The sequence below is a fragment of the Mus musculus genome, chromosome 7, assembly GCF_000001635.26.
Source record: "Mus musculus strain C57BL/6J chromosome 7, GRCm38.p6 C57BL/6J".
Taxonomy (NCBI): Eukaryota; Metazoa; Chordata; class Mammalia; order Rodentia; family Muridae; genus Mus; species Mus musculus.
In genome coordinates this window covers 116,080,968-116,106,134 of record NC_000073.6, presented here as the reverse complement: position 1 = coordinate 116,106,134, position 25,167 = coordinate 116,080,968, and the positions used below count along the sequence as shown (strand labels likewise).

Sequence of the window (25,167 nt, the reverse complement as noted above, 5' to 3'; positions counted from 1 at the left end):
AACCCAGATCCTCTGGAAGGACAGCCAGTGCTCTGAATCACTGAGCCATCGCTCTAGCCTCTCATCTCTCTCTCTCTCTTTTTTTTTTAGTATAGAGTAAAATTTATTCAGGACATGGGGAGGGGAGTTGAGAAGTTGAGAGGGTAGTAAGTAGAGACAGACAGAGAGAGAGAGAGAGAGAGAGAGAGAGAGAGAGAGAGAGAGGCAGAAGAGGCCATGGAGAGGGGGAGGGAATGTGGAGGGAAGGGGGAAGGGACTAGAGGACAGAGAGGGAGCAGGAAGACAAAGAGAACAAGAGCCTTGCATCTATTCTTAGACATAAATTAGTTCTTAGTTTCAACGTAAATTAACTGTAATGTGCAGTCCCAGAGGCTGGATTTGAAAATCAGTGTTTACACTAAACCCAAACTTCTCTAAGGTACTTTACACACACTGTTGATCATCCAGAGAATACTTAACATGGGCAGTGTCTACTTGTAGAGTGTGAGGAATTAAAAAACAAAATGGAAAGGCCTTTTGGGTGAAAATGCAAAACGTAGCCTGTGAATCAGAACCCAACTGCTCTGTGCCCCCATTTCAACTTTGAAAGGAGTAGCTTTACAAAGTCCAGCTCAGCAGGCACACACTGCAGTCTGATACATAACAGATCAGTTCTAATACAGGCTGCATTCTCATCTTTAAGCCAATTAAAAATTGGACAATTATTCAAAGCTCCATCCACTACCCCACAATGCACCCTACAAACCAAGGAGAGAAGAGATGAGCCCCGCCCTACTCTGGCAGCCGCAGTCACCTGGTGATGGTTCCTGTCAGTCATGTAGACTCTAGAGAGATGGTGAGATGAACATACATAGTTTCCTACTTCTTACTTGGTAAGCCTGCTCCCCATTTATAGACAATGAGGATAAAGGCATCACAATCAAATATGGGAAACTGCTTTCTCTTTATTTAGACCTTAGGAGGAAAAAATGAACTTTGGTCACATAGTACCTTAAAAAAAAATCCAGTTTTACATATTTCTAAATACACAGGACTAAATGAGCAGAGAAATAATTTCTTCTGTAAAAACTGGCCAAATTTTATCAAAACTTTACCATACAGTAAAATCAACTTATATAAAGACATTTTGGGTTTGCAACCTTTGAATGATGTGACAGGGCACTTCCACACATAAGTGTCCTGTGCTTGCTCTGGTCCACGAGCAAAGACTAAACAAGCATGGACTGTCAGTGATGGTCTGCAGCAGGGCTGGTGGCAGCCAACTCCATGACGGACAGGTCTACTTTAACAAAGTATAACCAAGGGAACACGTCACAGTATCAGATGAATTATGTAAGAGCAAAATAGGAACAAACCAAAAGATGAAGATGAAGGAGCTGCCACAAACAAGGCAAGTATCCCCCATAATGCACCTGCAGAGGCAAACGGGGGAGAGGGCAGATGATGCTAACATGAAGGGAAGCTGAGTACAGCATTTATTTCTCATTTTATACAACTCGGACTCTTTACAAAAATGGTTATAGTCATGCCTGGAGAAATGTAACCCATGGCATTTGAAAGCAAACACTCTTTGTAGTTATTTAAAAGGGCCTTTTTAAAAATTATAATACAAAGGTCTGTGCTCTATAAGCAGTCCTCCACTGTGCATTATAACAATAAGGCTTACTTTTAATACAAAGACTAAGTGTTTGGTAGTTAGGAGCCACTGGACTTGACAAACATCATCTTATAATTGCTCTTCGCATCTTTTTTGCTCTTCGGGTCTTCTGTGTCGTCAGGATGCTCAGCAGCATGAAGCTCTTCTGCAGACTCCTCCTTCTCAGACTCAGAGTCACTGTCCGAGTCATCTGGACTCTCAGCATCAGGGGAGTCGTCCTCATCGTCATCTCCAGCCACATCACCTTCTCCATCATGATCTTCTACCTAAAACATCAACCAAAGGCCTATGAGGGAAGAGAGAGAAGCACCACTGGCCAGTACAGAAACTGGGAACTGGGATTGGTCCTAATTTTTGTCTATCTTAAAAACAGCCCACTTAACTCAGGAGGCAGAGGCAGGTGGATCTCTAGGAGTTCAAGTTCCAGCAGGGTTTACATAGTGAGATCCTATCTTAAACACCCCAAACCGTCCACTTCATAGTATTAGGTAGTATTAGTATTTCATAGGCAAATTAAGATTCCTGGCTGCTGAGGGAAAGACTGAGGACAGCCACTCCAGGCTTTAAGGAAAGCCTCCCAGGAGCACTTCGCTGTCTCCCTCCTCTCGACTGACGACATTTCCTGCTTTTCTCTTCCTGGAACAGCATCTGTCAGTCATTCACACTACACCAGTCATTATTACACATTGGTACTTATTAGAGACCAGTTTTAAACTTACATGAAAGACTTTTATCTTATGAGCATTTATTCGTATCTGTTAAAGGTCTGCCAAGGTTAAGTAAAATTTACCCTAAGCCAACATTAGAAAACTCATTTTAACTTCTTAAGAACATTTCCTGATTCTGTAGTGACAGAGATGTGCTGTAAGAGTATTTTAAGTAGCTGACAAGAAAGCACTCTCTCGCCAGGCAGTGGTGGCGCATGCCTTTAGTCCCAGCACTTAGGAGGCAGAGGCAGGCGGATTTCTGAGTTTGAGGCTAGCCTGGTCTACAGAGTGAGTTCTAGGACAGCCAGGGATACACAGTGAAACCCTGTCTTGAAGAAAAAAAAAAAAAGAAAGAAAGAAAACTAACTCTCTCTCTCAGGGTTCTCGGATGCTCTGGCAACCCAAATACCAAATGGAAAGCGCTCATGCCCCAGTCGTGAGCAGTCTCACCTCACTGAAGCCGAGGCCGCAGTGCCGCCGGTACCGTCCTGACAGTTTGCTGTCCATGCTCTGCTGGTACTGAGACTCCAGCTCTTCATTAATTTTCTTGTCTTCTTCCCCTGCGTGTCCATTGTACTTTGGTTATGATTCAGTCAAATCAACAAAAACATTTGATTACACAAAAAGACCCACAAAACAGAGGCTCTTCTATTCAGGGCTGAGGTCTCTAACTGACTGACTTCATATTGCATTGTGTGGACAGTTTCTGTAGCACAGTTGTCACCTACTAAACAACACAGTAGCCAACACACACATTAATGATAACTTAGGAGCCAAGCTTCTAAATTAAACGGCTAATGATCACTCTGAAGGTTTTCTCCAAGTGACCTAAAAACCTCCGATAAACAAGAGTATTTGTTTCTGAACAGAGAGAACAAAAATGAGCAATTCTGCTCAGAGCATGCAAGGTCATCTAAGGGTGGCCTGGTAATGCTTCTTGGTGCCTGTCTTTGCTTCTCAGTTAATAGACACAAACTAAAATCCCAAGTATTTACCATGCAACCTTTGTATGTTCGCATTTACTCTGCACCAGGCAGCAGAGCACTGACAGCCCTGTGACCCCCTTGAAATGAATAGGCTCGACAGCCTGCACCCAACCCCGGCAGAGCGCTAGTGTACAACGCAACGCTAGGCTCCAATCACACATTTCTGCGCTTCCTTCCGGTTCTTTTCTTCATAGAACTCTCAGTGTCTTTGGCATCATTATCTAGTGAGCACGGCAAGGACTATCCCGGCCTCTCATGCACTCATGCCATTTCACTTTAATACAATTCTCAATTTTAAAAGACAAATATTAAATGCCAAAACGCCTTTCCATTTTGAAAGGCCAATGTTCTGCCTTGTGGAACAATGCTAATCATTCTGAAGTAACTAATGTCAGAAAAATGAGAGATCAAATGATTTCTGAAAGATACTATATAAGTAAGATAGGTCACATAAAGTTAAATGATTCAGTTAAAATTTTTGTTACATTTAGTTTAGATTATGCTGTTAATTAATAACCAAAATTTCGTTTACTTTCCAGTAGACTGAATTAAAATCCAATTCATTTGCAGTTTTTATTAAAAAGTTTTTCCCATATATTTTTTTATTTTTTATTTTTTTGCCTTTTCTGGTGCTGCAAAGCCAGGGCTATAAGCATGCTAGGCAGCTGTTTTACCAATAGAATATATTTCCCTTGAAATGCTTTAGTTAACAGAACTATGCACAGAAAAGCTCAAAATCATATAGATCTAGCACCTCTACTTTAATTATGTTTTTCTTACCTGTTCGGAAGTGAGATGTTGATTTGTGATCTCCTATAACAAGACGACCAGTGTGTTCTTTCTGTAAGAAGATAGAAAATATATTAAAACTTGAAATTGCTCATTTAATATAATTCCTGGGTGTTCACTATAATGTAATGGAAACTACTGCAGGCTTCTGGAATATTCTGAAGACTAAGGCATAAATCAAGATCTTTGTCTTTATGGAATTATAAAGAGGAAAGACTAGAAAGAAATACACAAATGTAAGCAGTGAATTATACAATCCTAGGAGGTAGTGCCATCCAAACAAAACAGAGAATACAATCACAGAACACTCAAAGGGGTAGAGATCAGGTTCTAATATTTTGAAACAAGGTCTCACTATGTAGACCAGGCTGTCCTTGAACTCATAAGAGATCTATCTGAGCCGGGCGTGGTGGCGCACACCTTTAATCCCAGCACTCGGGAGACAGAGGCAGGCGGATTTCTGAGTTCGAGGTCAGCCTGGTCTACAAAGTGAGTTCCAGGACAGCCAGGGTTATACAGAGAAACCCTGTCTCAAAAAACAAAACAAAACAAAACAGAGATCTATCTGCATCTGTCTTCCAAGTGGTAGGATTAAAGGCAAGCACCACATGCCTGTCCCAGGCTGGAATTTTAAATGATACACAACGAGAAAATTAAGCCAGCCCAAGCATTTTCTTTCCTGCTGAGTATGTGCTATCATTTCGTCATGGCCCCTTGCTCCCATCTCAACACAGGTTTCTCTATGTAGTTCTGATTGTCCTGGAAATTATTCTGTAAACCAGGCTAGCCTGTAACTTTAGAGATCTGCCTGCCTCTGCCTCCTGAGTGCTGGGATTAAAGGCGTGTGCTATCATCGTGCCTAGACCTCCTGAATTTCTTAAAACCTTTTCGGCAATCTCTTCCTGATTCCTCAAGAATAACTTAGAAAGCAAGCAAGCAAGCAAACAAACAAAACAAAGTAAAAAAATCCCCCCCAAACTTATTTAGATTGAAAGCAAAATATTTATCACGTATCAAGTAGTAGAAAATGAAAATGAACATTATTATTTACAATATATCACAATTAACTAGCTAGTTCTTTATTAGATTACAACAAACCCTCAATTTCAACCTGCCAAAGACAGATCTTAAAACAATGTAATTCAAAACATAAAAATAATTTCATTCAAAGAAACTACATAATTAGTTTCATTATTCAGTCCACTCTTTATGGTTCCCATTTCATTTCCTAAAGTAAAGAAAGGATCCATGAAAAGATTAAATCTAATCCCAAAGCAACATTAAAAAGTGCCTGTGGAGACACATGTATATTTCTTCCATCTAAGGACACATCTAAGCTCCACCTCCAGCCCTTTAGGCAAAGATTTATATGATGGCAGAAAGCCCATGAACTGGTTACTAAAAGATTCTCTTAGACTAGTGTTTTCAGTACTGTCAGAATTTTCATCCTAGACTCGATCATGTCCCCTGAATTACTTTATATACCTTTAACAAATCTTTTCTTTGTAGATGCCAAGAGAAAGCTGCGTACTATAACCCTGCAAATCATCAGGAAGCAAGGATCACTGACTCACTACAGCAAGGATCACTGACTCACTACAGCAAGGATCACTGACTCACTACAGAACGCTTCCTGACAGCCTGTGAGGGCTCGCCTTCCTCGCCCTCTATACTCAGAACCCTCTAATGGGAGTTGAGCTTGCAGATCTGCCCACTACTATTTCTGGAAGCTCTCTTGGGCAGGAAAGCCGGAGATAACTGTCCACCTCTGTATGCTCCCTCACACTAATGACTGTGTTAGTTGCCGTTTCTTTCAATGCACAAGAGTCATCCCATCACCACTGGTGATACCCAGGACACAGAGCAGTGCTGGCATGTATTAAATAATCAGTAACTGCTGGTGAAATGCACCAGGGCTTCACATGTACAACAAAGGGTGCGGTTTTATCTTGGAGTGCTGAAAAGAAGAAAATGTTCTCCCAATGCTTTCAAATGTAGTCTGCAAACAAAACTGCTAGGAAATGAAAGGTTTTCAAAGAATGCTTTCTTAGCACCTATAACTACACATTTAATTAAACTCAGGTGTATTCCAAGATATATGCAACATTCCTAAAATTAGGCCTCTGATAAGGAATATTCCCTTGGCTGCTACTTTAAGGGCTATGAAATACAGACTTCTGACTTTTGGCAGCAGCTATAATTGCTTAGAAATGCCTTCTATGAAAACCATCAGGCAGCAAGCAATCAGCTTAGTTTATACAAATCCAATTTTCTTCATATAGTCTCTAACCACAATGCCAAAGGTGGTTCAGAAATAGTATAAACTGAAAGTGTTTGGTTAGGCTAGGTGTAGTTCCCAAAGCAAAAAAATAAATCAAGCAGAAGAAAATGGACCCCAAGATGCTCTATCCTCCTCTCTTAACCATATAGACACAGCCCTGTTTTAAAAAGATAAAAACATCCAATGCTTACCTTTCCTGCACCCATGAGTCTCAAGAACTTTTGTTTTCTTTCTTCATTGCCTAAGTCTGCTGCCTCCCAATTGCTAGATCCAAGCTGCAAGACATTAGTTATTTTGGTTTTTGTTTCTGCATTTACAAATATTAAAATACTTATATTCAATCTGTAACTCTAAGTTTTCTTCTGCCAGTTTTAATTAACTGGGACTCGTGGTTTGTAGAAGTCAATCAATGTATCACACCTGAGTCCTGCCAGCTCCCTTCCCTCACCTCATGGCAGAAGTCCTCATTCTGTTACAGCCACAGCTCTGTCTCTAAAGCCTGAAAATTAAGCGCTCATACATTACGACGTACACAGCCTGCGGGTCTCGAGCTCCAGGATGCAAATCTGTGACACCTACTGCCCTAATCAAGCTGTGAAGGGGACTAGAGCACTCAGTAACAGCAGGCTGCTAGGACTGTTAAAGAAAGCTTTACAAATTATTATAATATATCACAATTGGGTATATTGTAATATACAATATACAATAATATACAATATTCATTTCTGGGTTTGGGCCAGTCAGATGGCTCAATGGGAGAAGGTAGTTGTTGCTTAGCCTGACAACCTAAGTTTGAGCCCTGGGATTCCCAAGGTGAAAGGAAGGAACTGACTTCCACGTAGTGTGACATGAAATTATGCTGAGTGAACGTGTATACACATGTACATGTACACAGAAAATGTAATAAATCACTCCAATATATTCTTTGCTTATATTCTAACAAACAGCATGTCATCATAATCTTTCAGGTTTTTTTGTTTGTTTGAGAAATTCCAATTATTTATTAGACCCAAAATGTTATAAATTTTATTGTTTCTTAGAGATCCTCCAAAGAGCAGAAATAAAGTTTACCCCCGCCCCAAAAGTCTAAAATTCACTGTATCTTTCAAGCAGGATCGCTGAACTGTTTTGTCAATTTAAGTACTATAGAATTATAATAACTATATTTCCCTCTACATTTTGAAGCAAATGTAAGATTTCATTATAATCTGTCAATCACTTGCAGCCATATTAAGAGTGACTAAAAGTAAGAAAACAAACAAGAGAAACCCTTTTTGTACTATATTGTGTCAAATATCTTACTCAGTCATCTGTTGTGCAATCTTTAATTTTTACCCAAAAGAAGAAAACTGACAAAAGGCATTTTAGAACTAAGATTTTTAAAAAAGAAGAGGGCCAGAGAGTTGTCTCAGTGGGTAAGAGCAATAGATGCTCTTTTCGAGAACCTGGGTTTGATTCCCAGCAGTGACATGACAGTTTACCACTGTCTGTGACTCCCATTCTAGTAAATTCACGCCCTCTCTCGCCTCCATGGGTACGAGGCATACATTTGGTGCACAGACATATTTGTAAGCAACACGCTCATACACACAAAAAATTAATAATTAAAAAAAGCAAAATAGCAGATAGAATTATAGGCTAAAAATGAGGATAAAGTTATGTGCAAATAACTCAGGCTGATTCTTTGTATAATAAATGACTAGATGAGTTTTTCCAACCCACCAATCAAGTGAGACAAAACAGGAATAAAGAATATGGTACCCTCATGCAGAAAGCCACTCAACGGGAAGGGCTCCATTTTGCAGAAAGAGTTTCATTTTGCAAGAAGAGCTGGGACCATCTCATTTTTCTAAAAGGATGCTTGGCTTTTACTTCATCTTTTATTATATATGTACAACATTTACTTGATTTGTAATGGGCAAAGGCTGAAGACAGGTGTGCATACAAAGGTGACTAAAAGAAAAAGATGATAAAGAAATGAAGACATTCATTTGATTGATCATTCTAACTAAAATATAATAAAAAATAAAAATGTTTTACAATTATGGGGCAAAGGTGAAAAACCTCCAACACAAAATGGTAAGAGTCCAACTATTACATTTTCACTACGAAAATACAAGAAACAGAAGCGACGAGAAAGCTAAAACCTATTAGAAATAGATAAGCAATCTTTCTTTAACCATATGTTCTAGTTGATACATGACACCCATGAGCAATCAGCTACATCCACAGGATGCCAACCCTTTGGGTTTAAAGACTGTTAAAAATCAGAAACCAATAGAGTAGAAATTTAGACTTGTTATTGTTAAATTTAGATTAAAATTCTGAGTAGTCATTGATAGTCCCCTTTTATTTCTCTGAAAATTACGAATGAAATATACAGAATTTTTAAAACAAGGAGCACAACTTCTGGGCATATGAGAGTTAAAGCATTTGCACCACACCACTTGTTCTTCTAAACTACATCTGGTGAGGAGATTTTATGTTCTCATAATTTTGGCTGCCTAAGTTACAAATCTCTATTCCTTTCCATGACTGCGGATCTTCTTATAGATCAATTCCTAACTATTTCTAGCTCATTATAATAAAGTACCACTACTACCAATTTTTTTTTTTTTAAAGTTTTTTGAGACAGGGTTTCTCTGTGTAGCCTTGGCTGTCCTGAAACTCATTCTGTAGACCAGGCTGGCCTCAAACTCAGAAATCTGCCTGCCTCTGCCTCCTGAGTGCTGGGATTAAAGGCATGCGCCACCACTGCCTGGCACCAATTCTTATTCTCACTAAACCACTTGCTCTGTGAGCCAGGACTGACATTTCACTTAGCTTTGATTCCTTATTGACTTACGACTTTTCAGGAGCCTATTTTATGACTGGTGTGGTGGCTCCTGCCTATCTATAATCATGAGATAAAGGTAGCAGTGTCCTGAGTTTTGGGGCTACACAGAAAATTTAATACTAGTCTCAGATACAAGGAAGTTTTGAATTGAAATCCCAATGGCTGGGGACATAGCTCAGTGGTAGAGAACCTGCTTAGCATGTATGAGGTCGTGGGTTTGACTCCCCACACCCAAAACCAAACTAAACCACCACTACAACAAAAGAGTCCATCTCAACAGTGCATGAAGAGTTGCATACAGGTTAAAAATCTAATATGAAAACCTGAAAGGCTGTGACTCCAAAAATTCTCTTGAATACATGGCACAAATTAGTCACCTGACCTTACAAGGTAACGCAGTAGTGATAGGTGCACTCAAAATATTGTATGTAGTTACTTTCAGGCACATTTGTGAATGCATGAAATAGGTCAATCTTTTACCGATACTCAGACCTTATTCTCAAGATAGCTCATTATAAATATGCAAATAGGGCTGGAGAGATGGCTCAGGGATAAGAGCACTGACTGCTCTTCAGAAGGTCCTGAGTTCAAATCCCAGCAACCACATGGTGGCTCACAACCATCTGTAATGAGATCTGACTCCCTCTTCTGGAGTGTCTGAAGACAGCTACAGTATACTTACATATAATAAATAAATAAACCTTTAAAAAATACATGCAAATATTCCCAAATTCAACAAATTCTGAAACCTGAAACACTCTTGGTTCTCAGCCTAAGGGACACTCAACATGCAACCTTCTTTAACTTACGAATAACTTCCCACTCCCAGTGGTTCTCAAACTGTGAGACTCCTTTGGGGGTGGCATATTAGATGTTTACACTATGATTCATAACAGTAGCAAAATTACAGCTATGGAAGTAGCAACAAAAAATTTTATGGCTGGGGACCACCACAACACAAGGAACAGAATTAAAGGGCCGCAGCATTAGGAAGGCTGAGAACCGCTGCTCTAGAGCCACTCACAGTCCAACAAGCAAACCAGTGGGCAGGGAATAAAGGGCGCTAAGGCTCAGAAACTGCATGAGCTGCCCCATGCTCTGGCCACAACCTCTGCTTCTTCCACACATACTGCATGGGGCCAAATTACAAAGCACAGTTGCAGAACTGTAGAAGGCTAAAAACACAACTATCTAAAATCCAACTTTTCCAATTTCCCATTCTCTTTCAAGAATACACTCAGGCTGGGGTTGTAGCTTATACATAAGGCCCAGGTTTCAATGACCAGCACATACATACCCAACAAGAACACAGCAGCAAACATCTTGACAACGTTTTTACCTAAGTAACTCTATTTTTACAATCTCTAATTATATTCTTTTAATGCATCGTTGTTTATTCGTTCTTCCTTTCCAAGAACAGCAAGCACATTTCCAAAATACTACACTCTGAAACACAGTGCCTAATTGTACTTGTGATTCTCCCACTCTGATAGAACAGCTTTCATTATCCACTTCTAGCAAACCAATGAAACCTTAAGAAGCCCTTTTCATTCCTCCTCCCCACAGACTGCAGTCAGGGTGTTACTCCTCATACACATATCCCACTGTACTTGAGACTATTTCTATGTCACCCTTTCCTAGCAGCGCATTCTGAGATATGATATCTATTTCTAGTATCTTCTGGTTTTGTTGCCCTCAATTATGCATCAAATCACTGAATCAGAAAACCTTGCAGCAGATACTAACACATAAACTGATAGTTGATTTTCTAAAATTACCAGGTGTATCTTGAAAATACAGATGAGCTAAACAAACAAAAACATCAAGCAAGGTAATATCCAGTTAGCAGAAAAAATAATAACCATATATAATGGAAACTGAGTTAAGAAAACCACTGTTAAGGGACACATTACTGTATATAGCATAACAACAACAACACAGTCGTCTTTATGATAGTATAGGTAAAGTCACAGGTCCCAATCTTGAAAATGCAATTATAATCACCTATAAATCAACTATCAAGACAACAGTTATAGGATTTGAAATATATCAAAGTTCACCTGGCTAAAAAGTTGTTTTATTTCTGAGTCTATCAAAGCAAGAATGTGTGACATTCTCGGAATCAACTCACAGTTGATATTGGGAGGAAAACAATGTAACAGCTCTTTTACATCTACAATCTAGATCACTAAAAAAACCTAGACAAATTCCTAACAATGCAGAATGGCGGTATTAACAATGGAAGATCTAAATTCCAGTCGCAGGGAAGACAAGGGACATGAATTAATCTCACAGACAACCAGTCATCCCTCCACTCTTTTTTAATTGATTACTAATCTTCCTCACAAGGCTAAAATTTATTCTATTATTACAATTCTGGTCCACACCCCATCTTCCAACCAAAGGAGTGTGGTTCTTAGTATTCTCTCATTAACTACAAAATAATTCAGGGAACCTTTTATGGCTCACAAAGGACTTATGAAAGATGTCAAACTGCACTAAAAGTTACAATTCTGAAGCTGACAGTGTATGAATAAGCGAGACCAGCTTTCATCTGTCTCAAAGATGACTTCCTCATGTCCCCTTCCCACCAACTTCCCCATCAATGTTTCCAAGGGATTTCATTATAGAAGAACCTAATTTTACAAGTTACCTGCAGTTTCTAAACACTATGCTAGAGCTAAGACAAATATAAGCATCCTCTTTATTAATCTTCAATTCCAGTATCTGGCATTGTAGTCAGTACTGAACAGGTTAATAAGGGACAGTTTATTATTTAAACTGATGAGCTGAAGGCATGAGAGGGCAGGAAAAAGGTATCTGACATCAAAATGCGCTTCTGGGTCTCACTCCCTCTGACCTCGCCATTATTCCATCCCCAAACTGTCTACCACAATCTTCGGCTTAATATTGGTCTCTGTTTATTAAGAATGGTGTAGTTAGGGCAGCAATTACCAGTACACTGCAAAAAAGGATTCGGGCTGGAAAATTTGTCCAAATGTGACTGAACATTTCGCGATTGCCAGAGGAGCGTTTTAGACCAATGTCAGGACTATGACATATCTATCCTGAAATGACTAAGAAATGAGCTTCACCGGTTTCCCAAAACGCAAAGACATCTCGATTAAGCTCTTTTTCCTTTTCGACCCTTCTCAGGATTTCCTTCCTCAACCCCCGTTCCTACGCAGGTCTCTGTATCTCAGCTCAGGGCCTCTTCAATCCTTCAGATTCTAGTAGGAAAAGGAAGACATCCCTCGTTGCGCCCCCTTCCTTCGGGCGCTTCTTCCTCCATCCACCCTTCCCGGCCTACCCCAGCCTTCACTAGGCCTCAACCCTCATCCATTGTTATTTACATCGTCGTCGGGGGAGGCTGAACGTTTCACCCCGTGCGGGTGAGACTCCCGGGCAGCACTCATCGTAGCTGGGATCCTGACGGGGATATGCCAAACACACTCGCAGTTCTCCTCAAACGCGACACCAGCAGCCCTCACCCAGCCGCCGGACCAAGCAGCGCCACTCCAGAACGCAGAGCCCCCTCCGGCCCTTCACCGCTACAGTCGTCACTGCTGCGGCCGCTCGTCACCCTGGAGCACACCGGGAGTTGTAGTTTTTTTGGACTCACTCTTTACTGGCCTGACTAAGCCGTCTTCAGTGACTTAAACTACATTTCCCAGGAGGCCGAGCGAAGCATCTCGCGCGGCGTGGCGGGAGAGCCCTCGGAGGCTACGCTTTCTTCGGCGTGTAGAGGGAGCTTTCCCGTGGATGGGTATGGTGGTGATCGTTGGCGGAGAGCTTCGTTGCCACAGACAGACCTAGAGTGGGTTTTCGCCTTTTTGTGTGTGTGAGGTTCTGCCCTGTTAGTAAACACATTCATCATAGTTAAACACATAGACTTAAGTGTAATGTTTGAGGCTTTTTGAATACAAGTTCTCGGCCCAAGACAAAAACCTAAAACATGGCTTCTTCCCCCAGCCTAATGTGTGGTCTCTACTGCTCACACGGGATATTCTAACGTCTTCATTCTCTTCCTTTCCTTCCTTCCTTTCTTTTCTTACTGAATAGAGTTCAGTGTGAAGCTGAAGGCTTGTTAATTGGCTGTTTTGTTTTTCGTTTTTTTTCTAAACAGCTCCACCCCTCAGGAATTGTGGACCGTTTTCCACTGGGCTTAGTGTATTCTAGATAAGAGTGACCCAACTCTCTGATCCCTTTTTAAGGTAGATATTATTTGAAACTTCATCGACTGAAGTCTGTCTGCCAAAAAAAAATCCTGTATCTTTATTATTTTTCTTGGGGTGGGGGTGGGGGGTAAGTTTCCTATATAATAAACCCCTTTAAAGTTACAATACAGTAGCAGTCTCAACCTGTTTCAACTGTCTCCTCAGTCTAGTTGCAAGAGACCACCCCCACCCCGCCCCCTTAGGATGGATACATTCGCTGCCCTTCCCATTTGCAATCTTGTTTCTAGTTCCCTTTTCCTCATTTCCCTGCTCCCTTTCCAGCCCCAACTAAGCTTCCTGCAAGATCTTGTAGTCCAGTGTTCAGATACTGAAGATAAACTTCTGTATGTTATAGCTGAATTTGCATCCACAGGTGAACCTGACATACTGTCAGGATGACTTTCTTGCCCTTACTCATTCTGAAGACTTCCAGCCTTGATTTTTAAAAAGATTTTTTTTTCAAGTATAAACAAATAGTATGACAACAGTACATGGCTAGTCTTAAGTCCCCATACCGAGTGGTCTATGAGACACCTGTCAGTGTCTGTGCTCAGCAGTTACTCTAGTTGAACTACATTTCAGATGACGATGAACCACTGATAGAACTGTGCCCAAAGTGAAACCTGACTATGCCTGTGAACCTAGTGTCTGGGAGGTGGTGAAGGAAGATAAGAAATTCAAGATCATCCTCTTCTAAGTAATGTGTGGTTTGTCAGCCGAGTCTATAGTAAGACCTCCTCTCAAAATAAAAATAAAAAATAAAAATAAAATAAAAACAGTACCCCACCCCCCGCCCCTATCCCAAACATCAGGACTTAGAGCTATGCACACAGGGAAGACAGTTTCTTAATTTATGCAGTCATAGATCCAATTCCTTTATTTTTGAAGCAGAGACTAGCTTTTAAATAAATTATATAAAAATACGGTTAGAGCTATATTTAATAAGCCTAACCAAAACAAACTAATCTCTTATTTCTGTGTTAAACCACAATAAAGGAAAAAAAAAAACCCATGAAGAAAATATTTTTAGAAGTGGTTTTTTAGTCACTAAAATTAAAATATTTTACCTACTAACTTCATGACCCTACTTAGTTTTTATTTAACTTTTATAAATGCAATTACAATGGAATTCCATCGAGGTAACAAAGTAGGATGATTATAATTCACTTCAAATAGATTTGAAAAATTGTAATAAGCACAATTTAGAACTCTTAATGTTACTGGCAAAATAAGATGGCCCAGTAGCTACTTAAAGATAGCTAAGTGACTCTAAGATGAAGAGGATTATTATTAAGGTTAGTAAATATTAAATAATTTTAACTTTAGTAATAGATAAAAGTCCAGGAAATTTTAATGTGCTTTTTATTCACCAGATTTGTGGCACATCTGGATGGCTATGTGTTCAAGTTATCATAAAACATCATGGAGCAAATCAAACCTCAGAATAACATACTGTATTATTTGAACAGACTTGACTCAGTTCATGTTCACAAAGCTAGATGTGAAGATGAAACTGTATAGTAGTAGCAATATATGATGACACAGAGACTTAGTAATACTCTCCCTTGTTAACAAGAAGTCATCGATGGAGCTATGAAATACCTTCTCTAATACAAGACCATTCCAGTTTCACTTTTTGTTTGTTTTCTAACACAGTGCCACAGGATGGTTAGTGAATGTCTTAAGTTTGTACTACCTTAGATATTCTCTGCTAATCCTTAAATTTTACCAAACACTTTCAGTGGGTACATAAGGAACATATTTTCTGCATTCAAGCAATTTAAATTTTAATTGTAACAGTTTAAGTTCAGTTTACCGATTAAGATTAACCATATACATCAAAACAATTTGCCAAAGATAGAAATGAGCAAAAGTGATTACAGAATTACAGTCTGGGGAGTGCTGAATGTCAAGGGATGGAGTCTCTAAGGATTATTTTATTCTAGATGAGTGTGTGCTTCTGAAGAAATACCTAACTCTTCAGGTACTTTTTTTAAAAAAAGATTTATTTATTTTATTTTATGAGTACACTGTAGCTGTACAGATGGTTGTGAGCTTTCATGTGGTTGCTGGGAATTGAATTTTTGGGGGGAGACCTCTGCTGGCTCTGATCAACTCTGCTCGTTCTGTCCCTGTTCATTCCAGCCCAAAGATTTATTTATATACGTACGTACATTTAGCTCCAGAAGAGGGCATCAGATCTCATTTCAGGTGGCTGTGAGCCACTGTGTGGTTGCTGGGATTTGAACTCAGGACCTTCAGAAAAGTAGTCAGTGCTCTTACCTGCTGAGCCATCTCGCCAGCCCCAGGTACATTTTTTAATAGTGAAAACATTCAAACTTCTTTCTCCTATCTTTTATTTTTCCTGATGTTTGGAAATAAGGTCTCATTAACCCAGCTTGACCTGGAATTCTACATAGCACATTGTGTCATTGAACTCATGATTTTCCTATCTCAACCCCCCCACCCCCAGTGTTGTGATTACAGATGTGTGTAGTCTTACCTGGCTTTTACCTACAACAGAACTTCTTACCCGTATTTAACTTTAACTTAGTACCTATTCACCAACTTGCCCTCTATATTTTTCTCAGTTTTCTCCTTATCCTCTGGTAAACACTCTCCACTACCATGAGGTCCACTTTTAAATAATCCCTGTGTGAATGAATGAATCACTTAGGACTTGTCTTTCTGTTTCTCAGTTATTCCTGTTGGTGCTCTCCAGTTCCGTGCATAATGGCACACATGACAGGACTCCGTTCCTTTGTAAGGCTGAATGTTGTGTATATATACTATGTCATCTGTTCATCATTGATTGATGCTTAGCTTGCTTCCATTTCTTGGCTATTATATAAATAATGCTGCGTTAAAAATGGGAGCACAGATGTCTCTTCAACACAGTGCCTTCATTTCCTTTGTATACATACCAGTTGGATGATTGCTGTGTACCATATGATAGTTCTATTTTTAATTTTCTAAAAAACCTTCATGCTGTTTGCTATAGTGGCTGTGCCAATATTCATCCATTAGTAGTGTGTGAACTTCATCTTTCCTCTTCATCCTTGATAGTAATATATATATTCAATACTATTTTTTTTTCTGGATTGAGGCAAACTACTCTGATTATTTTTAGTTGTTGTTGTTCTTCTCTAATGGTTAGTGATGGTGAGCATTTTCTCATCTATCTGTTGGCTGTGTGTGTTCTTCTGAGAAATATTTATAAGCTCTGCTAGAGTTTGACACCCCGACACACCCTAAAGGCCAAGTTCAAATTTTAATTAATAATTTATATGTTTTGAGACATGGTCTAAAGCTTAGGCAGGCCTCAAATGCCTCATCCTCTTGTTTCAGGCTTATTAAGTTTGAGATTATAGGCGTGTACCACCATGCCTGATTCAAGTTCAATTTTAAGTTGAAACTCTCAGAAAAATATTCCAGCTATTCCACCATCCTCCACCATTCCTCTCCTCCCAGTTACAGATGTGCGTCTGGATTTTAAAAAGTATCATCACCATTATCATCATCGTCATCGTCATCATCATCTATGTGGGGGTAAGTGCATGTTAATGCAGTTGCTGGAAGAGGCTAAAGGTGTGGGGTTTCCCTTAGAACTGCACTTACAGCTGGTTATGAGGCAGGTGCTAGGAATTGAACGTGCATCCTTGCAATAGTAGTATGTACTCTTAGCATCTGAGCCACCTCCCAGCCTCATCTGACTTCTAGTACTGTACAGTTAGTAAGCTAGGGGTCATAATGTGCTTTATTTCTTTTTAGTTTTCCAAGATCAACACACATGCTGGCACACAGCTTTAATCCCAAAACCTGGAAGGCAGAGGCAGGTGAATTTCTGTGAGTTTGAGGCAAGCCTGGTCTACATAGTTCCAGGACAGTCCAAACTTCCGGAGCTATGTAGGGAGACCCTGTCTCAAAACAAAACAAAGCCAGCAGTAACACCCGCCAAGCCCCACATGCACTAATGAATCTCACTGTGGCACTTTTGCACACACTGTTTTCACTGCTATTCCCACACCCCCATTCTTGCTCTCTACCCACTCCAGCTGGTCCCCCTCCTTTCCCTAGTAGACATCTTCTGCCTTACTTGTTCATCATGTATTTCTGTGTCTGTCTGTCTGTCTGTCTGTCTGTCTGTCTGTCTGTCTGACAGACTGAGTTTATGTATGTGAGTTCAGGTCCCTGAGGCTACAGGTGGTTGAGCCATCTGAGGCTGGGGGTGGGGAGGATGACCAAACCTTGGGTCTTCTGCTAAGAAGTGTGTCCTCTTAATTGCTGAGCCAGTTCTTCGGTCCCTTCCTTCTCTTCAATCACAGATATTCTCTTGCCTTCCTTAGTAAAAGTTTTCCTACCTCTCAAGATCTCTTCTTTCATGATGTCTGAAAAAAATAATAAAACAGTAACATGTTTGTTCATGTGTATATGTGCATGAGCAAATACCTTAAAACTATTTTTTCCCTTATCACACATAAAACATGTGCTTTGGTATTTTTGTTTTTTGTTTGTTTTTTCATTTTTGTTTTTTTCTAGACAGGGTTTCTCAGTGTAGCCCTGGCTGTCCTGGAATTCACTATGAGGACCAGGTTGGCCTCAAACCAGGCTGGCCAGAAGGGAGGGACTGAAGAATTGCCTCTGCCTCCCAAGTGTCAGAATTAAAAACACATGCTTTGAAAATAAGTTAAAATATTTTAAAATATAAAAATTAAAAGCATGTGTGGTGGCACATACCTTTAGTCCCATCACTCAGGAGGCTGAGGCAGGAGGCTTATGAGTTGGAGACCAGTCTGGGCTCACTAGCAAAATAAATCAAGAAATCATGAAATACATTTATAATTTCAATCTTTCAGACTTTGTATTTTGCACACAAGTAATTCTCTTGTAAGCTAGGCTAACACAGAACATATTGATTGACATTCTTTCTGAAATTTAAGAGTATAGAGATGAACATGCTTTTGATGGTTTTTATTTCAGTATTTCTGAGGAGAAAAGACCACAAATGTTTTGCTGTAATAACTTTCCATTTCGAAATGAAGCATGCTAAACTGACATCCTAAATCCCCAAGCATAGAATTAGAGTATCTTAGTTTTATAGAAGACACACACTTCATACAGGCTCTTAGAAATTGCCCCTGAAAGTTTAATGAATTAATTCCTTTATTGTTGTTGCTGCTAAACTGTTGTTTTGGTTTTTTGTTTGTTTGTTTGTTTTAAAGACTGGCGAGGTTATTGGGGGCTGAGGGTAGGAAGAACTCAATACTACAAAGGAAGTAAAGCGGGAATGTCAGGGTGGGGGGGGGGGCAGACAGCCCTATCTGGGCTTTTAACATTTAAAAAGCTCTTTCAGGAACTATGGAAAGAAAGGCTACAAATGTCTGGAGCTTGAAATGGCTTTTATACTTTTGAACCTGTTATAAAACCTTTCCTTAGAACTCTGTTTCATCTCCCCACCCCCAAACAAAATAGTTGGAAGGAGGTAGGGGAAGAAAATTCAACTGAAAAAGACCAGACATAAAGGATGCTACTCAGGAGGAAAATAGAACAAAAGAGGGAGCATGGCCATATTTGAAAGTAAGGGAGAAGAGAAATGATTATGTCCTTGGCAGAACGCTGTCAGTAGCTAGTGGTGCCAACAGACACATGGATTTCCTGCAGGAACCACATCTCTTGCTGCTCCTAACTTGTTTGTAAACAAGCTGCAAAGCCAGGCTGAATATTGACACTCCTTCCTGATGCCCTATTTGACCAAACAATGCCCTGTGCCTTTCAACAGCAAGCTTTTAGAAGTTGATCAAGGGCATGAAATTGTGGTTCTTGTAAAGTTCTTTACAGACTACAGGACTTTCCTTCTTTGTTTTATGATTTATTTATTATTTTAAAAATTTGATTTATTATTTTAGGAGTACTGATATTTTGCCTGCATATATGCCTGAGTACCACATCTGTGAGTTAGACAGTTGCGAGACACCATGTATATGCTGAGAACTGAACCTGGGTCCTCCAGAAGGGATAGTCAGTACTCTGAGCACGTAAGTTATCACTCCAGCCCCTATTCATTTTTTTTTTTTTTAACGCTGAGAGAAGAACTGGTAATTGAGGCAGAGATAAACTTCAGTGATAGGTCCTTCCCCAGAGTGTTTAAATTCCTGGATTCAATTCCACTACATGAAAAACAAACAAGCAAAATGAAGACAACACAAGCCTGGTGGCAGCAAGCACATCTTTGATCCCAGCACTCGGGGAAGAGACAGGTGCACCTCTGAGTTCTAGTCTACTCTGATCTACAGAGTGAGTTTTGTTTGTTCTTTTCTTTCTTTTTTTCCCCTTCTCTTTTTTAGCATTGTAAACCATCAAGATTTCAGAGAATATCCAAGTCCACCTATAGACTCTAGCAGTACTTAAATTATAAGCTTTGGGGCTGGTGAGATGGCTCAGTGGGTAAGAGCACCCGACTGCTCTTCCAAAGGTCAAGAGTTCAAATCCCAGCAACCACATGGTGGCTCACAACCATCCGTAACGAGATCTGACTCCCTCTTCTGGAGTGTCTGAGGACAGCTACAGTGTACTTGCATATAATAAATAAATGAATCTTTAAAAAAAAAAAAAATTATAAGCTTTAAAAATCCTGCAGTGCAATGTAAGTGCTAAATTTGTAGTTTAGGTTTTTTGTTTGTTTTTTACTTAAGCAATTTTCCTGGTTGTTTACCTTCTGTGACAATCATAAATTAACTTTCTCGTTATTTGAGTTTCATTTAACTAGTACAGCATGTATGGTTTTCTACAAAGTGTCTTCTCTAACAGTGTTCTTTATGGACCATTCCTGCTCATATCCGGTAGCTTCTGCCTCATCCTGTTTCGGAGTCATCGTCTGCTATATGACTTCACTACAACCATACAGTATAAGATGAGTTGTTTTTAGTTTGTCACTGTCATGAACTCTCCAACTACAGAGACTTGTATATTTTACATATATATGCACTGGGGACTAATTATGCTTAGAAATAGAAAATGATCCTAATTGGTTTTCCAAAGCATCTGAATCTTTTTACCCTCTTTCTCTTTTGCTTAGCTTGTATAATTAGATCAGATTTTTTTATGTCTGTTATAGTAAAACATTTGAAGAAGAAATGAATATGTAGATATATTAGCTTGATAATGTCTGTTTTAATATATATGCATATGTATATATATTTGTTTTCTGAATTCCTTACAACTAATATGATAGGAGCTGATTTTTGTTCTCTCAGAGAACTGTGTAGTTAGAAAAAAAAAGTAAGACTTCAAAATCAAACTATTGTTTTGATATTATTTACTTTCTTAGCAGAATAATTTTGTTTTCTGAGATAGGGTTTTTTTTTGGTATAGCCCTGGCTGTCCTGGAAATCTCTCTGTATACCAGGCTGGCCTCGAACTCACAGAGATCAGCCTGCTTCTGCCTCCCGAGTGCTGGAACTTATGGTGTGTGTCATCACAACCTGGCTCAGAATAATATTTTATTTCCTTTCACTGTTAGAGCTTTTTTTTTTTTTTTTTTTTTAAATGTGTCGTGTTTTCTACTTTGAGCAGAGAGATATTGTGTATTCTTTTTTTTTTTTTTTTTTTTTTTTGGTTTTTCGAGACAGGGTTTCTCTGTGTAGCCCTGGCTGTCCTGGAACTCACTTTGTAGACCAGGCTGGACTCAAACTCAGAAATCCACCTGCCTCTGCCTCCCAAGTGCTGGGATTAAAGGCGTGTGCCACCATCTCCCGGCCTTGTGTATTCTTTTCAACTCCTAATTCTTACCGAAACTGTAAGTTTTACTATGAATTTTGCTTTGTTTAGACTATTCACAACCACATATTAATCATAAGCTGTTTCTTCAAGGAAAATAAGACACCACAAAGCTAATTTTTAAAATCCCATTTATTATGGAGATAGTGATATAATGTCACAAATATGAGTCATAATATAATTCAAATTTTTCTATAGCTATACTATGGAAAGTAAAAAGATGGGGCTGGAGAGATAGCTTGGTGGTTAAGAGCACATACTGGATAAGAGTTTCCGCCATTTTTGAAAACTGGGAAGCTCATTGCTGGAGTAGGAGCGGCCGTTGCGATGGCAGCGTTTGCGGTGGATCCCCAGGCGCCCACGTTGGGATCTGAACCAATGATGTTGGGTTCACCTACATCTCCAAAGACAGGCGCTAATGCCCAGTTCTTGCCTGGATTTTTAATGGGGGATCTACCAGCTCCAGTGACTCCGCAACCTCGATCAATTAGTGGCCCTTCAGTAGGAGTAATGGAAATGAGATCACCTTTACTAGCAGGGGGCTCCCCACCACAGCCAGTTGTCCCTGCTCATAAAGATAAGAGTGGAGCTCCACCTGTGAGAAGTATCTATGATGACATTTCCAGCCCAGGACTTGGATCAACGCCTTTGACTTCAAGAAGACAGGCAAACATTTCATTGTTGCAGAGTCCTCTTGTTTTTTTTTTTTTTTTTTTTTTTAAAGATTTATTTATTGATTATATGTAAGTACACTGTAGCTGTCTTCAGACACTCCAGAAAAGGGAGTCAGATCTCGTTACGGATGGTTGTGAGCCACCATGTGGTTGCTGGGATTTGAACTCTGGACCTTCGGAAGAGCAGTCGGGTGTTCTTACCCACTGAGCCATCTCACCAGCCCCAGAGTCCTCTTGTTGGAGCTACAACTCCTGTGCCTGGGCAAAGCATGTTTAGTCCAGCAAACATTGGTCAACCACGAAAGACAACACTATCTCCTGCCCAACTGGATCCTTTTTATACTCAAGGAGATTCTCTGACTTCAGAAGATCACCTAGATGACACTTGGGTGACTGTGTTTGGGTTTCCACAGGCATCTGCTTCTTATATATTATTACAGTTTGCACAATATGGGAATATCTTAAAGCATGTGATGTCTAACACAGGCAACTGGATGCATATTCGTTACCAATCTAAATTGCAAGCCCGGAAAGCCTTAAGCAAAGACGGGAGAATATTTGGAGAATCCATCATGATTGGTGTCAAGCCATGTATAGATAAAAATGTCATGGAAAACAGTGACAGAGGAGTCTTGTCATCTCCATCTCTAGCCTTTACAACACCCATCAGGACTTTAGGCACTCCAACACAGTCCGGAAGCACTCCTAGGGTTTCTACCATGAGGCCTCTTGCCACAGCATACAAGGCCTCCACTAGTGACTACCAGGTTATTTCTGACAGACAGACACCAAAGAAGGATGAGAGCCTTGTGTCAAGAGCGATGGAGTACATGTTCGGTTGGTAGTACAGCAGGAGCTGGACTGAGCCGCTATGCTACAGTAGCAGAGGGCTGCCATGCCATGGGTTAGTTGTATAACCATCCTGGCAGTGTGGGATACCCATCTCGGATACATCTTTTACAATCCTTTGGTTAAGGAAACAGCCCACCTGTAGCTTGCACTTTAAAAGATGGCCGTGATAGACCTGAAGAGAAGATGCCCACATGGCATTTGTGCTTCTGTGATGTAGTGCATGCTTAGTGCCGGGTACCCGGTGACTACTGCGGTCAATTAAATGATTGAGCTTCAAGTGAGTTTCACTGGCTTTCATGAGAAGGCGGATGAATCTCAGAGAGTGAGAGCTGCTTTACCAAGACACAGTGATTATAATTAGCAATTTGAATTATGGTCTTAATTTAGATAGTATTTAATATCTTTGTATATGTCTTGTGGATTGTCATCTCTTATATTCTTTTTTAAAACCATCTACAACTAATGTTTCCTAATAAACTTTGTCAATTTTTATGTGCTAAACATTTGTTTGGAAGGTTGATTTATTGTTGTAGTTTTAAGAGTTCACTGAAATAATAGAAAACATGTTAGTAACTTATACCTAGAATCCAGATTTCATTATCATTATTACATTTTGTCATATTTGATTTCCTTCTTTTGTTTGAGTACTTCTCAGATATGAGATATTTTTCATCCAAATATTTGGATAAATAAAAAACATTTCTATAGAGTCTTAAGTTTGTTAATATGCAAAAAAAAAAAAAAAAAAAAAGAGCACATACTGTCCTGGTTTTTCTAATACCCAGTAAGAAGTAAAAATTGATTGAGTCTTTTTAAAAAGTAAAAGAGATCAGGTAAATTAATGTTAATGTAAGTTTTAGAAGACCCAATATTCCTAAAATAGTAGAAGCATAATAATCATAATTAGATGTACTCATAATCAATACAACTAGTGAGATACCATCTTTTCTTCAGCAATCTGGTATTATTTTAATATGACAGCACATCTCAGTTAAAGTAGTCATATTTCCAGTACCCAAAAGTTACAGGTGGCCGTTGGGCACCGTATTAGCCAGCAGAGGTTTGGGCTTCTTATGATAGGATAGGAGTGCTCTGTGCTGTACAAGGTAGCTGTGACTTACTGCTGAGCATGCTTTCAGTAGCATTCCATCCAGATGGACACTAACAATGGGCAGTTGGTCAGGTTTACATAGGATTTTGAGTTTCTAAAATGAGCAGGAAAGTGCTCTGGACTCCAGTACTAAATGCCACTTTTTTGAAACTTTTCTAACAGGGCTTTCTCGACAGATTCTGAACAACAGTTTTCAACTTAGAGCTTTGAAGATGATAGAAGTCCAGAATATTCAAAGCTAATCTGTATATTAGAATGAGCAATAGGAAGATCTGTGTCTGGTGGGCAAAAAGGCCCAAAGAAAATTAAAGAATACACCATGCAGAGCTGCTGGTAGGTAACCACGGGGCATATAGAAAACCATCAGGTTTTTATGGAGCAAAACAATGAACTTGACAAAAGGAACTTGGAAAATTTAGTAATCATAGGATAAATGGGAAATCTGTCAAATAAAAAGGTTCATGGAAGCAATATTTTTTTTCTAGAGCAACTGTATACAATTAAGCTTATTGTTCAGCGGCGCATACCTTTAATCCCAGCACTTGGGAGGCAGAGGCAGGTGGATTTCTGAGTTCTAGGCCAGCCTGGTCTACAAAGTGAGTTCCAGGATAGCCAGGGCTATACAGAGAAACCCTGTCTCGAAAAACAAAACAAAAAAAGAAAACATACATAAACAGAACTATAGTATAGCTGAAATATTTACCATTTTTAGGAATGAATACTGTTACAATGCTAAAAGTAAAAAAATTTCACATTTTATTATTGCTTTTAAAATTTACTTTATTCTTGAAAAACCAAAAAAAAAATTCATTATTTTATGTGACTGAGTGTTTTACCTGCATGTCTGTATATGTGGTGTCATCTTCTGAGATCTGAAGAGGGTATCAGATCCTGGAATAGAATTATAGATAATTGTGAGCTGCCATGTAAGTAATGGGAATCAATCCTGACTCCTCTGCAAGAGCAACTCTCCTATTCCTGTTTTATCCGTTTTGCCTCCTTCCTTTCTTCCTCCCTCCATCCTTCCATCCCTCCATTACCTCTCTCTTTCCCCTCCTTTCTCTCTTTGTTTTTCCTTTACTTCCTCCCTCTGTGCTCTATATAGGATAGCCTGGCCTGAAACTCCAGGTGTTCCTTGTGCCTCAGCCTCTTGTGTGCTGAAATTACAAGCATCAGTTATCACACATGTTTATTGCTTACTTTAACAGTTGCTTACATTTTACATTTTGTTTCAATTTTAAAGAGTTAAGCTGTCTATAGGAAAATGTAAGTACATATTTT

General features: G+C 39.5%; 1 protein-coding gene, 1 long non-coding RNA gene and 1 pseudogene across 4 annotated transcripts; 2 read left to right on the top strand and 1 right to left on the bottom strand.

Annotated features, from left to right (window-relative positions):
- Positions 1 to 924: 924 nt before the first annotated feature.
- 1110004F10Rik (RIKEN cDNA 1110004F10 gene) lies at positions 925 to 24,772 on the bottom strand. Of its 3 annotated transcripts, XM_030242811.1 has the most exons (7): positions 24,723 to 24,772; positions 17,721 to 17,861; positions 8,182 to 8,373; positions 6,612 to 6,695; positions 4,131 to 4,191; positions 2,815 to 2,924; positions 925 to 1,923 (listed from the first exon to the last, which is right to left on the bottom strand). In XM_030242811.1, the coding sequence occupies exons 3-7, from the start codon at positions 8,185 to 8,187 to the stop codon at positions 1,696 to 1,698; spliced, it is 489 nt and encodes a 162-aa protein (XP_030098671.1). In that variant the 5' UTR covers positions 8,188 to 8,373; positions 17,721 to 17,861; positions 24,723 to 24,772; the 3' UTR covers positions 925 to 1,695. The 3 variants fall into 3 exon arrangements, with proteins under 3 accessions (XP_030098671.1, XP_030098670.1, NP_062746.1); XM_030242810.1 differs by lacking the exons at positions 17,721 to 17,861; positions 24,723 to 24,772 and adding an exon at positions 12,610 to 12,816; NM_019772.2 differs by lacking the exons at positions 8,182 to 8,373; positions 17,721 to 17,861; positions 24,723 to 24,772 and adding an exon at positions 12,610 to 12,755.
- Positions 12,986 to 24,373, top strand: 1700003G18Rik (RIKEN cDNA 1700003G18 gene). The gene is made up of 4 exons (NR_029433.1): positions 12,986 to 13,073; positions 16,945 to 17,022; positions 19,380 to 19,508; positions 24,049 to 24,373. It is a non-coding gene; the product is annotated as an RIKEN cDNA 1700003G18 gene (long non-coding RNA).
- Positions 21,502 to 23,272, top strand: Gm4353 (predicted gene 4353; annotated as a pseudogene).
- Positions 24,773 to 25,167: the final 395 nt, after the last annotated feature.